The sequence below is a fragment of the Mus musculus genome, chromosome 8 (genome assembly GCF_000001635.26).
Source record: "Mus musculus strain C57BL/6J chromosome 8, GRCm38.p6 C57BL/6J".
NCBI classification, from domain to species: Eukaryota; Metazoa; Chordata; class Mammalia; order Rodentia; family Muridae; genus Mus; species Mus musculus.
Window position 1 is genome coordinate 54,581,669 of NC_000074.6, and position 17,844 is coordinate 54,599,512.

General features: G+C 40.2%; 1 protein-coding gene and 1 long non-coding RNA gene across 5 annotated transcripts in view; both read left to right on the plus strand.

Moving 5' to 3' along the window:
• Nucleotides 1–6,174, plus strand: part of Asb5 (ankyrin repeat and SOCs box-containing 5) — a 37,512-nt gene extending 31,338 nt beyond the window's left edge. For 3 of the 4 annotated variants that reach the window (XM_006509520.4, NM_001374794.1, NM_001374795.1), the window contains exons 3-7: nt 1,883–1,990; nt 2,991–3,141; nt 3,311–3,445; nt 4,103–4,294; nt 5,566–6,174. In XM_006509520.4, the coding sequence (XP_006509583.1) occupies nt 1,883–1,990; nt 2,991–3,141; nt 3,311–3,445; nt 4,103–4,294; nt 5,566–5,693 (714 nt within the window). In that variant the 3' untranslated portion in view covers nt 5,694–6,174. The remainder of the gene's footprint in view (nt 1–1,882; nt 1,991–2,990; nt 3,142–3,310; nt 3,446–4,102; nt 4,295–5,565) is intronic. The other variant, NM_029569.3, reaches the window with a different exon arrangement.
• A 9,288-nt stretch (nt 6,175–15,462) lies between these two features.
• Nucleotides 15,463–17,634, plus strand: Gm46039. Its single transcript, XR_001778557.2, has 3 exons — nt 15,463–15,755; nt 16,721–16,827; nt 17,371–17,634. It is a non-coding gene; the product is annotated as a predicted gene, 46039 (long non-coding RNA).
• Nucleotides 17,635–17,844: the final 210 nt, after the last annotated feature.

Sequence of the window (17,844 nt, forward strand, 5' to 3'; positions counted from 1 at the left end):
CCTGTGACAGCCATGTGACTGCTTTGCTCATCACTTCATGATGGGGGAAGGACCTGTATAAAAAGGTCAGTGGTTTCAAGAGATAATCCTTCGGAGAGGGTCACCTAGTGCTTTTAGAGGAAGGCAGTCACAGTGTTTCTCAATGTACCTCCTGTCCACAGATATGCTGACTAAGGGGACGGAGAGGCCCCAGCCGAGCCCTCTCACATGTTTCTGTTATCTGGTCACACTAGGGGGTGGTAGCCTCTCCTCAAACCAGATTGCTTACTAGGACCTCCGGGTCTTGGAAAGGACAAGGATGGTTAAAAACGTCGCTGGCTAGCCACAAAGATACAGTGTGGCTGTCTATGCCTATGGCTCTATATCATTCCCTGTTACAGCTTATGACACTCAGTACTATGTTAGGAAGATATTGTTGCCTTGAAACGTCATATAATCTTCTTAGTAAAATGATCACTAATGGGCAATAAATTATAAATGACCCTCTACAAGGCAAAGACATTTATATCCTAATAATTTTATATGATTTAACCTCATATTGTAAGCTAAACTGGAGCACAGTAAGTGGATTAATGTAGAAAATGGAATGAAATCTCTTATTTTCTACCCACTGGAAATGGTAATAATTGTTGTAAAAGTATTTGTCTTGTTTAACTCTTATGACTACCCTAAAACTTAGAATTCAAAGTATTTGTTCATGATTATTGTGTGAGTCACAATTAAAACACACGTTTAATTTTGAAGACAATCCTACTATATAACTTAGTCTTACCTATTAAATGAATAACTATTGAGTGACACATTCATAAATCAATTTACTAAACTCTATTTTCCTGGTTTAGATTAACCACGGATCGTATAATCACAGTCAAATCAAATTATCCAGTTTATAAAAAGTCTTTAATTCTATCAAATGAGAAACCTTAAAAAAAACGAACTCTAAAGAAAACATGCCAGGATCTAGTAACAAAACGCTTGACATTATTAGGTAAGAGTGCTATAGTAATCATGAGGTTCCTAAGCTTCAATTAGTCTTGTGAATGGGGCATATTAAAATGATTACATATTTATAGGCATGGTATGATAAAATATGTATATATTATATAATGATAAAAGGTAGTTAACCTTTCCATCTCAAACATTCTAAAATCAATTTTGATTGATATTTAATAATTGAGCATATTTATTGAGTACAGTATAATATTACAACCCATTCCTGTGATAGGAATATTTTAACAGTATTCCCTGTGACAGGGCAAAGCAAAATAATTGATTTATATCAGTTACTTTTCTCATTACTGAGACCAATTGTCTTGCAAGAAGGCACTCAGGGGAAAGGCTTGCTCTGGCTTACATTGTTCTGCAGAAGAGGCTGGGTGGCTGGGGCTGGGGCTGGGGTGAGGAGCCAGCCAGTCACACCACACTGCTTGTTATACTCACACACATCAAAAGCTGAGAACGCTGAACAGAAGCAGCAAGGATATAACTCATAAACTTGTCCTGAATGAAAGGGCCCTCCTTCTGTCAGTTAGACATTTCCTCTAAAAAGCTCAAGGACAGAAGCAGAAGTAAAATGAAATGCAGAATATTAAGTAAGCAGTTGACACAAATGCCACATGGAGGAAAGCTTTAAATAGTTGACTTGAAGACAGACTAATGATTAGCTGAAATTAAAAAAATTCTAGAACATAAGTCAGATAACATCACAGTAGCCTAACGTGCATACTGTGTGTAGCTAGAAGTGGGGGCTACGGAGTTTCAACAATTGATTGGCTCAACTGCTAAACTGGAAACCAGTTGACTAGATTCTTTCATCTTGTAAAGAGTCTCTGTGACATTTATGGGGATGAATGACATTGTGTACTTTCTCTTCTTACTGTAGGGATATAATGTAAATGCAGTAACCATAGACCATGTCACTCCACTCCATGAGGCCTGCCTAGGTGACCACGTGGCCTGTGCAAGGACTCTCCTGGAAGCTGGGGCTAATGTAAGTTCAAAAAGTAAATTAAGAATTTCACATCTATTGACCAACAGAAGCCAGGTTCTCGTTTTTCCTTTTCTCTCCCTTTTTCATAATAGTATAGAAAACAACAGTATGTATGAACAGTGCCCTAGAACTGCCTCAGCTCCTCAGGACACCCTGCAAAGGAATCCCAGCCATTGTATAGAGTAGCACACTGGGGCTCCTTAGATTTCCTGCTTCCGTGAATCAAAAGAACAAAAGATGAGCATCTGCATCTTGTATATTTGCTTATTTTCTGACAAAGTCTCCAGAAATAAATTCTCAGAAATAATAGCTTTGGTGCATGCCTGTATTTCTGTATCTTTGGAGGCAGGGTAATGAGGAGTTCAAGATCCTCCTATATAGACAGTTGGAGGATAGCTCGTGATGTGAGATCTTCTCAAACACACACACACACACACACACACACACACATACACACAACCACGATATGCCATATTTAACTATCTATTAGTAAGGTGGCCTTGTCATTTCCTTCACCATTACTGGTTTCTTCCTTTCTTTCTCTCTCTCTTTCTTTCTTTCCTTCTTTCTTTCTTTCTTTCTTTCTTTCTTTCTTTCTTTCTTTCTTTCTTTCTCTCTCTCTCTCTCTCTCTCTCTCTCTCTCTCTCTCTCTCTCTCTCTCCCTTCTTTCCTTCTTTCCTTCCTGCCTTCCTTTCTCTTTTCTTTCTTTTTTTGACTTCCTGTTGAATTTGTTTGGGTTCTGTACCTGACTCGTGTTTTTATTCCAATGCATTTCAATAGTAGGGTCCCCATTCCTGTGACTCCTCTTCCGCACACATTTCTATGATCTCTCGAAGGTTTAAGCTTCTTTCTTTGATGTGTATGAAGTAAATACACATTGTCAGACTTACACCCCACAGTTCGCAATCAGCAAGTCATAGAAATTTTGACAGTGCATAAACAAGTTCCTTAGTCCCACATGACTTTCAAATCTCATTCTCAGATTTTGGGTTTTGTTTAGGCAAACGCAATCACCATAGATGGCGTGACTCCCTTGTTCAACGCATGCTCACAAGGCAGCGCAAGTTGTGCAGAACTCCTTTTGGAATATGGTGCCAAAGCCCAACTGGAGTCCTGTTTTCCATCTCCAACACATGAGGCTGCCAGTAAAGGTTAGTTAACAGGGTGCGGTTGAGTTTAAAAGGAAAATATCTCTGGATAATGCATATGCCGATTTGTCTTTCAATGGATTCTACTTCTGTGGGAAACATGGGTAGGGGGAGGTACATGTTCAAGAGAGCATCGACAAAATGTAAAGCTGTCTTTCCTTTGCATTGGCAGGTCACCATGAATGTCTCGACATTTTGATAGCCTGGGGCATAGATGTTGACCAAGACATACCTCACTTGGGAACTCCTCTTTATGTAGCTTGTATGTCACAGCAGTTCCATTGCATCTGGAAGCTTCTTTATGCTGGTAATTTCCCATTCTATCCATACATGTAGATAATTATCTGCTCGTCTAACTAAGCTTCTTTCAAAAGTCACATCTTATTGCTAGAAGGTTCTTATTATAAGTGTTCTCACTTAAGCATATACAGTCTACTATGGAAACTTCTACTTCATGAGAATACGTCAAAGCTCATAGATGAATATACACTCTCTATGAGCTGCAGCTGAGTAATCAGAACACATTTGTTACATAATTGAGTGGAAAAGCCTTTCTTTGTAAGCAGTCATAAAATTAAGATTCTCCAGACTGAATATAACGTTGCTAAGTATGTAAACAAATCCCCAAAAATTTAGAGTTCTAAGTACTTGAAAAACTTTATTGCCTACTATCTTAGTTTGGGTATTATTGTTGTGAACAGATACTATGACCAAGGCAACTCTTACAAGAACAGCATTTAAATATTTGAAAAGAACTAATGTATATATTGCATCTCCAGAGATACCAAGTTTAACAATTTATATATGCAATATTTATGAAGTCTATATTATGAACAAAACGCTCATTAGGTCTCAATAAAGGTCTTTTATGTGTCCTTCTCCACGTTGTCTTCCCTCTTTTCCCTACAGAGGTAACTCCTCGTGAGTGATTGCCTTTTCATCATTCCTCCCTGTTCACATACAGGTGCTGATGTGCACAAAGGCAAGTACTGGGACACGCCACTGCATGCTGCCGCTCAACAACCCAGTACCGAAATCGTGAACTTACTGCTAGAATTTGGAGCAGACATCAATGCAAAGAACACAGATCTCTTGCGGCCTGTCGACTTGGCTACATCTAACAGTGCTGTAGAAAGAATACTTCTTCAACATGAAGGTAGAGAAAAAATATGGGAATGCTTGTGAATGGAAAAATATACTTTCCCAAAATAGATGAAAGTGAAAAGTGCTTTGTTAATGTACGAAGTAACAGTGGCATGAAACTCCAGTTATTTATTGTGGGGGAAAAAAAACAAACCTCAATTTAGGTCCTATGTAAGGAAAATATAATTTTAGAATATTTTTTAGTTTGTCTAAATATTTATATTTCTTTAGTATAATATGTTGGATGTTTCAACAATGTATAATGTGTAGTTTTCTGACACAATTTTTAGCTGCATCACTATTTTAAAAGTATATTTGCATACTGGGTAATTGAGCCCTAGGTCTAGCACATAACACAGCAGCACACGCTACGGCAGTTCTCTACGAATGAGCCACATTTATAGGCACCTGAATACTTCTCCAACCACTCCCTCCCCTTGTTGCTGTTCTTTGGAGGGAGGAGGGGTAAGAGTTTCCTGTATCTCAGGCTGGCCTGGAGCTTTTCTAATCCTCTGCCTCTGCCTCTCTGGGGCTGGGGTTCTAGACATGCATGGCCATGCTTAGTTTATTCAGTGCTGTGGTTCAAATTAGATCTCTATATCCTCCAGCAAGCTGTCTACCCAACTGTGTCCCATCTCCAAGCCATTCATGCACCATGTTGTAAGGCATGGTGTGTGTTCTGGAGGAAATATTTTTACTTTTACCTTCTATGTTTTTCTCTTAAACAAAATTTGCAAACCTTAGTTCAGAAATATAATTGTAATTTAAAATTGTGCCTTTTGGTAATGTATCTTAGTTTTAGATTTAGATCTCCATTAAGGATTGGAATTTGTTTTGAAATTTTCAGTGAGAGAATAGACAATCTTAAGATAATTATGTCTTTTCTCATTTATGTGTATGCTGTGTGTTTTGCCTGTATGCATGCAAGTACATTGAATGCCTGCTGCCTACAGGAGCCAGAAGAGGGCACCAGATCTCCTAGAGTTGGAGTTAAGGATGGTTGGCAGCTATCACGTGGGTGCTGGGAATCAAACCCAAGTCCTCTGTAAGAGCAGCACGTGCTCTTAACTCCAACACTATGAACTTTAATGCTTTAAAGAACATATATTGGACATTTCTCAGTCATGAGATCTCATGAAATATACCTCTGGATTTCTTAAAGAAAGGCAATATAAAAGACATTTGTCATCAGCCAAATTAAAATTTGAATGCTTTCAATTACTATACTTACCATGTGTAAGCACTAATTTTGTTTTTAACAAATATGTTCTTGTCTTCTTGTAGCTACCCCAAGCTCTCTTTGCCAACTGTGCCGACTCTGCATCCGAAACTACATAGGAAGACAAAGGTTCCATCTTATCCCTCAGCTCCAGTTACCAACATTGCTGCAGAATTTCTTACAGTATCGATAACACAGAAAATAGTTTCACATTCTTAAGAAATCAAAATTTTCTATTTTGGTTTCTTTTTAAAATATAGAAGATAAGGGTGATGATGCATATAAGTTCACCCAGCAAAGCCGTAAAATCTAAGTGGATTTTCATCTGAAGAATACTCATTGGTACTGTTTATCAATTTTTACGGTCTTTGGTTTATATTTAAAACATCTATATCATCTCAGCATTCTTGGTGTATCTTCTTGATTTAGGGGAAAGATGGGAATTTATTCATTTTATGTTTTTTTATTATAGAGTGGAAAGAAAATTGTACACTTTTGCTAAAATATTAGTTTAATTATAAATTTCATCCTATGTTACATTTTGAAGGATCTGTATTCTCAAAAATGGTTAACTGTAATTTCAGATACTGTCATTGGTTACCTGTGTTTTTAATATTGTCAAAAATTAGAGCAATTAATATGCTTTTTGAAATAAAGATGACTTATGCACTTGCTATTGTAATAATTAATTCATAAAAGAAAGATAATCTCTCCTCCTCTGTAGAGGGACCTCAAATTTACTTTCATATAGTAAGTTTCATTATAGACTAAAAGTTAGAGGGCCTGAAAGTTAGTCCTGCCCTCACACAGACAGATGTGGGAGACTAAGACCTGTGAGGGCTCTTTGAAGACCTTCTCAAGAGATGTTTCTGAAGGAATGTCTTCAGAGCTTTCTTATGTTACTGTAGTCTTCTTCTAGTTCAAACACTGTCAGAACCTATCGATAACACACTGAAGAAAATGGACTCTATGCCTCAGTGATGAAGGCCTGAGTTACATTCTGGGACTATCAATTCATACAGTAAGAGAGAGTTCCACAATAACTGTCTCAGAAGAATGTGTGCCAGGGCTCTTTAACTTCTGAGTGTCTGCACTTTAAGTGGCTGTGTCACTCCCTTGATAAATGCATGCCTTGGCCTCAGTCTTTGAGATAGGGCCGATGATCAAGGAAGCAGACAAATTCATTCCATATGCCCTACCTCTTGTTTCACACACAAGGAAGAGGGCTTTCTTTCCATATATAATTTCATATACTCCTACTGGAAGGAGGTTAGAAGAGGCATGTTACAATTCCCTAAGAGGGAAATGGCATACCTGCATCTTTGATTGATGAGAGACAGGACTATAACACAGTACCACCTATAAAAGAGCAGTGTCAGAAAAGACTGACAAAAGATTATTTGCACAAAAAAAGAGTAATTTTTAAGCTAATTGTTCATGGAAATTTAGTTTTATAGATAAGGTGCACTGAGTGTGTTCTAAGCTGAAGAAGCAGAGTAGCCACATAGTGTCTGGAAGTCTGCATCTCCTGCCTTTAATATTATGAACCTTCTTTGATGTGAAGATCCTTTTGATATGAACATATCCCAGTCCCATGGCATCTCTATAACCCTTGCTTTCCTGACACATTCAAGGCTTGCCTGGGACAGATGTTGGCCAGTGAACACATGAGGAGTAGATTCCATAGAATTACTGACTTCTTAGTGTCAGATGTCCTCCCTGGAAAAAGTGGAACGGAAGTGAGAAGGTTTGGACTAATCAAGTCATCCAAATGGTTGCCCCCCAAAGAAAGTGAAAAATTACTGAATTGGCTGAGTTGGGTCAAATTACACTTGGGAAAGAGAAACTTGAGATAACAAAAAGTAAATTATTTCTGTTTAGGGTCGACTTTTTGCAAACATGAGCATGTAGTTTGTCCAATTTTTACTCCCAATAAATGGTTTTCATAGGTCAAAATTATTTTAAAGTGTATTTGAGCCCTAAAGTTACTTGAAAGACTGTCCTTATCCAGGGGTCGCCTAAGACCATCAGAGAACATAGATATTTACATTATTACTAATAGAAGTAGCAAAATTACAGTTATGAAGTTGCAACAGAATTTTTTTTTTTAATTCAGGGATCACCACAACACAAGGAATTATATCAAAGGGTCACAGCATTAGAAAGGCTGAGAACCTCTGTCTTAAATCCTTCCTTGGAAATTTACCTAGAGAAAATGAAACTATACTTGCCACAGAGAGGCAAGGGGACTGTATAGTTGTTGAAACTGTTGGAAGAATTTCTCTTCTCACTGCACCAGCCTTGCTATGTGACTGTCTCTATATTGTGACTCGTGTTTGGATGGGTCTTGTTTCTTGCCATGTCTAAGTACTACTGCAAACTTCAGCTTCTGTTTTCATGTGAAGGACTTGAGACCATGGAGGGAGGAAGCCTAGGTTGGACTACTGGAAGATGGGAAAGTTGGTTTTGTAACAGCCAATACCAAAAGCAACCTTGTGAGTGCAGTGTATTCGTTAATTTGCTATTGCTTTGATATAACTCCCTAATTAATGTAACTAATAGATAAAGGGTGTATTTGGGCTTATGGTCCTAAAGCAATAGTTCTTAACCTTCCTAGTGCTGTGACCCTTTAATACAGTTCCTCAGTTTGTGGTAACCCCAACCATAAAATTATTTTTGTTACTACTTCATAATGGTAATTCTGCTACTGTTATGAATCGTAATGTAAATATTTTTGGAGCTGGAAGTTCGCCAAAGGAGCTATGATCCACAGGTTGAGAACCCATGTTCTATTGGGATGAGAGTCTATCACTATCAGAAGGCACCACGATATCAGGTGGGCAGCATGGCAGTTGTAGCAGCAAACTGAGAGCTCATGTCTTGAACCACAATCACAAAACAGAGAAGACCATAGGCTTTGAAACCTCAAAGCCCACATCCAGTGATATATATTCTCCCATAAGGCTATGTATAAGTCTCTAAATCTTCCGAACAGGGACACACACTGGGAACCAAATATTCAAGTGCATGAACCTATGGGAGGCATCCTCATTAAACAACTACATGTGGTCATCTTAGGTCATGCTGCCCATATGCAGTAGACAAAGACCTAAAGCCGTATTAGCGACTTTAAGAGGAACCAACAAATAATTGAGTCCAGCCCTCATGCTGCTCCATAAGAGTGTACAAGAGAAATGCATTTTTATGTGACTTAACCAGTAAGTGTAGACATAGTTCTATTATATAGCAATAAATGCCAATAAGATAGAAATATCTCATGTTGGGGGGTTTCTTGTAGCCTCCCTCAGCCTTGAAGCAGGATGATCCAGACTTTGACCTTGCTGCCACTAAGATTACCTAGGGTAGAGCCTTCTGACCTTGATGACTCTATTTGCTCTTCTCCAAGACTCTGTTTCCTGCTGAAAGGTCCTAGAGACATTCCGGAGACACACCCTGTAGATCACCTACGGGCTGGCTCTAGGCACCAAGAATGGGCTGGCAGGGGATGGGCCTACCCTCTTTATAAGTACAAACTCTCAGTAAACTTCTGAGGCTTTGAACAGAAAGGTTTGTCTTGGCCTCGTTCTTTTCTCAATGTCTGATCTCTTTCAGCCCCAGCCTGCCTTTCACAGGTGGCTACAGTTTCTGAGGACTTCCATCTTATTTCTTCTCTTCACTTCTCAGTTATTACCTTTCCTTGTAAGAAATTGTGAGGAACTTTTACAAGTGCATGTGGGCTACAGAGTGCCTGCTGCTGCTTAATGACAGCAAACTAAATGCCAATTTAATTCAACTAATGACAAATTAAACTCTTGTCATCCTACTGGCAGGAAACATCTCTAATTTAACACCTTCAATCATCCCGTTGGATATTGTCATAATTTTAAAGTGACCCAACAAGAATAAAATGGGGAAACAAAGAAAATTATTAATATAATGTCCTCAAGACCATTTCCCACCTAGAATCCTCCAAGTTGAGTCTGAGGTTGAATCTTCATAGACAATCTACAGAAAACCCAATATTCTTTCATCACCATAAATTCTGTTTACAGATGAGGATGCTATTTCTTTTACAAAGAAATACACAATAACAGCGCCCCACAATGCACAATTATGCTGGTGAAATACTATACTACCCAGGCTCCTCTGATTAACTTAGATTTTCATACATGTTGACTGAAACCATTTGAAATGTATGAGTGTAAGTGATGTGTTCCACTTGCAGCATTTGCAGAGTAACAGCTATTATTAATCTATTATTAATTTCTCTATTATTAATTGCTATGCTAGAGGTGCCAGGATATGTAAATATTTGTAGCTACCTCACCTGCCTAAAAAGCCAGCCAAGCTGCCTTGGTGGGGAAGAATCTCTCCCACTATGCTAATAGCTTTTTTGTGTGAGAAAGAAGTGTGGCCTTTGAGGAATAAAGAGCTGGTGGCTGGAACAGGGGAGGAGAGAGGAAGAGAAAAGCAGGGAGATGGACACAGAAAGGGCACAGGGCAGAGAGGGAAAGCAGAGAGAGAGAGAGCCACATGGAAAAATCCAGTGTCAGGGAAGTCAGGTTGAGTGTGGTGGGCTAGATGAGGGACTGTCCCAGAAAAGAGGCCAACAGCCTTAGAATTTACAGATATCTCCATGTTTTGTCTTATTACTAAACCCCAAGAGGGACCTTAGCTTTGGTCACTCTACAGCTTTTGTTTCACTTTTCTAAAAACACAATTGGGAACTCTGTATAGTTAAGGAAAAGAAAGCTATTTATTCTCATTGGAGTTTTCATTTGTAAACTGACATTTATAGCTCATTGTAGTTTCCTCCACTTGGAGCTGACTTGCCAATTGTTGGCACACAGGTTAAAAGGAATACCCATGATGAACAATGCCTTGGTGAACTGTGAGAGAGGCTTCAGGAAAAAGGGCAGAGGGCCTTTTACCTCAGGTGAATTTTGTTTCCTGGATTGTTTTTCGACTTGATTTCATGCCTCCTGTGACAAACTTTTACATTCAATTTATACAACATGTTTTTTCTTGTTGGAACCCAATCTAGTCAGTATGCCCTGAACTTTCATATGGCTTTCTGCCTTGTTTTCATGCTTTGCCAGATATAATCTATTAGTACATGCCAAGCAATTATGTTTAAGTTGGTCTGTCTTCAGAAAGTTCTTGGAAAAAAAATTACTCTGGTAATATTTAGCATGTGCTTACTAATGTTTATTTACATGTTTTTCTGATTATGTTTTTCTGAACTCAAATAACCTTCCTTGGGTCATTGCTTTCTTTGTCACATTCACGTCTAAAAGTACACCAAAACAAACATAAGATTGTCTGCAGCATTAGACTGTAGTCTGCCCCATCCTTTCAGGTTCTCAGATTCCAGGTCCAGTAGACAAGATTTTTACATGTTGGCGGAGAAGCCAACAGCCATTAGTCAACATTATCCAGTCTCAGATGTGTAGACAAAGGAAGCAGTGTGTTTTCAAATATTATTGTGGATAATGCTTCTGTTATATATCTAGCCTGGACATGGTAGAGAAACTCATTCTATGAATAGATGAATGAAAAAGAGATTCTAGACGTATTAGCTTCAAAATTATTCAGCCTAATAATATCATTTGGAGGATTGAAATATTTGGGTAGACAATTAAATCTTATACTCACTTATGTAAAGTGTATTCTAGCTGTTCCCAGAGTCTGGAGTCTTCTGTAGGATCCACAAAATAAACAAGATAACCCTTTTCAGATGGTTGGTACAGAAAATAGAAAACAAACCAAAAAAATTCCATAGAAAGAAACAAAACCCTCACACTTTTCACAATATTTAACAGCATTGTCTCTTATTATAATGTTTAATGTAATGCACGTAAGCTGTTCTCAGAGATTACGAATAAAACACTTTTTCAATCTTCGATCTTGGAGGGATTCAGTAATCACACCCTATTTGTTGACCAAATTCAAGTGAGGGCACAAAGATGTTTACCCCTAAGGCCAGCAGAGATTTGCGAAGTCTTAATAGCTCATGGAAAGTCATACTATTCCCTGCATTTATGATACTATACTTAAAGTGTTACAGCTCTGAAGGGAAAGGTATCCCGGCAATCAGGGAGCCAAAGAATACAAAGTCACACCACACAACAAACCTCACACGAAAGAATTTTGAGAAAAACAGGTGAGAAGTGACTGCCTCTGCTTGAGAGAAAAGCAGCAAAGATGTAGGCAGAAAACAGGCTTTATATAGGTTTTGTTTGTTTGTTTTAAGTCCAGGATAACCTGGATTTCAAGGGATTTTGTGGCCTGCCCCTGGAGTAAGTTCAGGGATTGGTGGGATTTTTTTGGCGTGACCTTTTTTTTTTCTCTCTCTCTCTCTATAGGGAAGGCCTGGCCATTCACCCACATCAAGGACCTGGAAAGAGCCGTTATAGCTGTTAGAGAAATTGTATCTCAAGGGGTTTGCTGTTGGGTTTGGGGTAGAAGCCGAGAAAACTCTCTTCACAGACAAAAGCTTAAAAAGGAAAGGTTCATTTTCTGGCTGGGCAGCAGCCAGTGTGGGATGTGCACTCCATCCATGAAAGGAGATTGTGCATTTTTATAGGATGGGAACATAAATGGGGGGGGGGGAGGCAGGGTAGACTATTGCATTGACCAATCATATTTTGACACAAGGGGGTAAGCAAGGAAGTTAACATTGGTGACTAGGTCTTATTCGGGTCCCCTGGTTTCAGGCTCTTGATTTGCTTTTGTAGTCAGGTCCCCTCCTGGACTCTGGTCTGGAATTTAGAATGATCAGAGAACAGAGGAATGGGTAAGCTACACGAAGTCAATTAAATGAAGACAAGCAATAGTACATTTACTATTTTTGTGCCTTAGTTTCGATCGTGAGATAACACCAACTTCCCTCTTTATATCCTTTACTGATTAACAGATAAAACATAAAAACCTGAGGAAGCAGGAGATGGTTCTGGGGCCTGAGAACATAAACTCAGTTTGGGCCCTGACAGCAAGATGGAACTTGTTGCTGAGGTAGCTGGACCCAGGAAATTGTCTTTAACATTTACAATCCTAACGACCCAATGAACAGGAACAGCTAGTTCCTTAGACGCCTTAGTAAAAGGTAGGTGACCTAGTCTTAGGGGAAATCTTTTCTTTGGGTATCAGTCAGCATCCTTTCAGAAAGAGAAGTTGTTCTGTGTACCAATGCCCGAGAACTTAATGTAAGAAATGTGTTAAGGAGATGCTTCAAGGAGAGGAACATTGAATTCCTGTTGCTACTGATGCTTTGGAAGCATTATCAACCCCATTGTTGATGTTGCAGTTGTAAGAGCCTGGGACTTGGAGGCGAAGCTCTATAGACTCAGAATTCTGAGCAGAGATCGCCTGCAGCTAGTGCTGTGGTTCGGGAACTCCAGGGGACCGTCTGAGAACAAAATCTGGGGCTCAAACTTCTCAGGACAACTTGAGGGTGGTCTCTAAAATCCCTGTGAGAGTATGATAAAACCAGGAAAGAGCAGGGGGAAAAAATAAATGAAAAGAAAGAAAAATTGGTTTGGATACAGGAAGCAATTGCCAGTGCCAGTTAAGGCTTTGTTGTTATGGCAACATGGAAATAACTAGCAAGCAAATGCAGACCAGCAAATCCAGCCTCTCTTCCAGTAGCCTCCTGGGTTTCTCAGTCTCCATTATCGGCAGTTTACACATGTTTAGCAAAAGAGATGTCAGAATCCCAGCTTAGCGGCATAGGAAATATACTGTACAAGAGGTAGAAGTATTTAACAGCCGACGCATTACAGAAATAAAAGTCTAACTTCAGAGTAAGACTCCAAAATTAAACCTCAGCGGATAGCTAATTTGCATCTGTAGGTCTTAGCAACCAAATCTTGTGTTAGTCTTCATGCATAAATGCTTTCTGTAAGCCTAACGGGCTCCTTATTTCCCGATATTCCTAAAACAGTGGAAATGCCCATGGCCGTGTTAACATGGAAGGTTGAAAATTTCACGGGGTCCCCAAACCTAGACAAAGAGCTACAGGAAACTTCTGAGCGCTGAGAGAACTAACTTTACCCGGAAGTGAGCCCCTCTGAAATCATATATGTAGTTCATGAATAGTGAGCTGTGGGGACGGCCACTGCCTCTGTCCAGTGAGGTAACATCGCAGGAGCTGCCTCAGCTATGATGGCATCTCCTCTCCAGCCTCCCCAAGTGGCTCTTTACAGCAGGGACTGACTTCCATTCCTGACCCATGTAGGGAAAAGGCGGAAAACTCCACCCCTTAAAAAAAAATCTAATGTCTCACCTGCAGACTGCCCGCCGAAGAGTCCCGGCTTCCAAACGCTGACACCATTGCATACCCTAGCAAGATTTTGCTGAAAGGACCCTGATATAGCTGTCTCTTGTGAGACTATGCCGGGGCCTAGCAAACACATAAGTGGATGATCACAGTCAGCTATTGGATGGGTCACACGGCCCCCAATGGAGGAGCTAGAGAAAGTACCCAAGGAGCTAAAGGGAACTGCAACCCTATATGTGGAACAATAATATGAACTAACCAGTAGCCCGGAGCTCTTGTCTCTAGCTGCATATGTATCAAAAGATGGCCTAGTCAGCCATCACTGGAAAGAGAGGCCCTTTGGACTTGCAAACTTTATATGCCCCAGTACAGGGGAACGCCAGGGCCAAAAAGGGGGAGTGGGTGGGTAGGGGATTGGGGGTGGGTGGGTATGGGGGACTTTTGGGATAGCATTGGAAATGTAAACGAGGAAAATACCTAATTAAAAAAAAAGAATTAAAAAAAAAATCTAGCCGGGTGTGGTGACACACGCCTTTAATCCCAGCACTCAGGAGGCAGAGGCAGGCGGATTTCTGAGTTCGAGGCCAGCATGGTCTACAAAGTGAGTTCCAGGACAGCCAGGGCTATACAGAGAAACCTTGTCTTGAAAAACAAAAAAATCTACATAAGTTCCTCTCGATTATTCAACCCCTTGCTGTCTTCTCACTAGAGCAGAGGCAGCCATCCTCTTGGGATTTTCCCTCCCAATTAATCCCTTGTGTGAAGTTTGTTGTGTAGAGTGAATTTGTATCGGTTTTCCTTGGTTCCCAGTTGCTAGGATACCTTTCCCTTCAGAGCTGCAACACTTACAGTATATGCACCACTAAGAAAAGCAAACTCAGCAGGGGGGGATGGGGAGGGGAGAGAGAATTATATTACTTGTATTTAAGACAAAACACTAAATTTAGCCCAATAAAGAGGATGCAGCTAGTAAGAGATAGGTGAGTTAGCCAAGGGGAAAATCTTTATTTCAGGTATATATACACATTCGTGGATACACACACCAAGCCTACATGACAGTCAGCAGGTTGTTAAAGGCAATGACCCGTTGTCTCAGCTATTTCTCCAGGTCGTTCTGTTGCAGACTACAAGTGAAGTCTTGCTCAGCCAACAGGCAGCCCAGGCCGTGCTTTAAGCAAACCATTAATGAAGTCAATAAATCAGTACCTAACCACTGGTCTTTTCTACCTTATTCTACCTTACATTTGGGAGCTTATTTTCATTTTTAATTTCTTTGAATATACTTATAATCATTTTTTGAGATATGTGTATGTAAAGATAATAAAGACAAGGAAGCAATCAACCTGAGAGCGCAGATATGGGAATGGTTCAAGGCAGGACAACTGAGAGGCTAGAGAGATGAAAGGGGAAAGTACAAAAAGTCATATACCTGTATTCCTCATTCCATATGAAACTGGCCTTTCTCCTATTATGAAACACATTTCCAGAGTCATAGAAATAAGAATTTTCACTGAGGATAAATAACTACCTGCTTCCTCTGTTGCTTTAAGCACTATATATTTGACTTTTATCTTTATTTTTTAAACCTCCTGAATTTTATCTTATTTGCATAATGGATGCTGGTATCAGGATTGGCTCTGAATCCAGTGACATCACACCTAGGTGACAGCAACCCACACACCTGTTGCCAAGGCAACAGCCACCATATTCATAGAATCCACTTGGCTCATCTCCCACCTTTTCCTGCAGCTAAGTCATTTTCCATATAAAAGGAAGACCCCTCTGAGCGCTCTCTCTCTCTCTCTCTCTCTCTCTCTCTCTCTCTCTCTCTCTCTCTCTCTCTCTCTCTCTCCCTCTTCTCCCCTTTATTCGCCCCCACCTTTGCCCTTCTCTCCTACAATAAACCTCACGTGGAACCTTTTGGCCTGGTGTGGTCTGTCTGGAGCCGCACGTCTAACACATCAATGGACAAATATGGTAGGTTAAATAACTTGCTCAAAGTCACACAGCTAATTAGAAGAACCAGTTTTTCTTAAAGCTCCTCTTAAAATAGTATTTTAGTTACATGTTTATGTGTGTATAGAAATGTACATTTAAGTGCAGGCTCTCTCTATAGAGGCCAGACATCTGGTTTCCCCAGAGCTGATATTGTAGTGACTGTGAGCTGCCTGAAATAGCTCTGAGAACTAAATTCAGTCCTTTGCAAAAGCAGTTATATGCTTTTAACCCCTGAACTATTTTCCTCTTCCCTAGCTCTCCAGGTTCTGAAACTGTGTCTTAATCTACCAGAATATTAGTACCTTCTAAAATCCAATGCAAAGATTCAAAGGTCAATTCTTCTGAAAATATTTCTAGATTTCCAAATCACCTGTTCCTTGTTCCATTATGGGACCTACACACACACACACACACACACACACACACATACACACACGCATACGTACAAGGTACAGCATTCTGCCTCTCTTCACCAGCAGTGTTGGGTGCCACCAATAATTCACCAGTTCAGGGAGGAGAGAGGCAGAGTCTGCTGCCTGCATTTCCCTGCCACTGCTTGCAATGCCGGAAGGGGAAAGTGAGGTCTGGGACTAATGTTGTGGTTCCTGGTCTCCTTTCTGGATACCCAGGCACCACTGGTGTGCTGCCTGGAGAGGAAAGTTGGGAAAGGTTGTCCCCAGTCCACATTTCCCCTTGGAGCATCTGTAAGGCAGGGTTAAAGCAGACCCTCGGATGAGCAGGATCCAGTCCAGTAGGGAGCAAGTGCCAAGTATCAGAGTGGGGGAAGAAGAGGAAAGACCTTCTTCCTGAGTCCTAATGTCATAGCTCATCTAGGCGAAGGCATTTCCTGTGGCGATCTTTAATGAACCAGATCTCAGAAACAATACTTGCTTGTTCATATTGCCTTATTGGGGGTAGATGTGGACACATACACTTTATTCCAGGTGAACCATGCATACTTTTGGAGGAAGGACGTGGGAAGATCCAAGAAGGTCACAGGCTGAAGGCTAAGGCTATCTAGATACCTCATTAGCATGAAGAAGAACTCCAGGTACTACGCTACATGACAGTACGGGTGGTCCTGTGTCCTGTTCTGTGTCCTTGTTACCTGTTCCGGAACAAGTACAGAGACAGGTAGAGAGCGGCTCCATTGCTGATGCTCTCAAATCTCACTCAACAGCCCAGGTTTTATGCCTGCATAGTAGCACAGCCCACTTGCACATACACACACACAAATATACACACATATATATTATTTATTATATATTTAATTATATATATATGTATGTATGTATGTAAAAATATCAAGGCCTAGATGAAATGTTAAGGCTTAGGTAACTGTCACCTGTCTAGCCTGCCATTTTGTACTGTTATTAATATTATAAGGAAACTTTTTCATATGTTGTTTCTGCTGTTACTTTCTCATGCCCAAGTTGATTACATAGTCTGTTATGTTCTGTGCTCTTAGAAACCAATCATGATAGAAGGCAGAACTGCTTTGTGGAGTTACCCACAATAAGGTTGAACCCAAACCAAGCCCCCAGCAGCACTTCCTGCACCTATATGTAAGCTTTTATTGAATTTGTTTTAATAGGCTGACCCTGGGATGGACTCCAGTGTAAAAGAGACACCTGCACTAATATAAAAAACTATTTGGATTAAGACTTACATTTTGAGAAACGGTCAAGTAAAGTTTAAGTTCCCAAGACCTCCCTGGGAACTGACATCCTACTTGGTAGAAAGAGTCATGTATGTGGATAACTGACACCCTGCCTAGCAACTTAAGACATGAATGTTAGACAAGGCAAGCTACCTGGCACAGGTAAATACCCCAACCAATGGGAGAGAGGTAAGTGTACACAAGACAAGTTCCCAAGGAAATCCCTTATTCCTAAATCTTGGTTGGTGGAAGAACTTGGCACAGATTTTTGGGATTTTAGGCTTTAAAACTCTGCACACACACACACACACACACACACACACACACACAGAATACTAGCATGGCAGCACTTGTCAGTGTAGGTGAATTTTTCACTTATATAAATGTATCTGTACGTCCAAAGGAGTT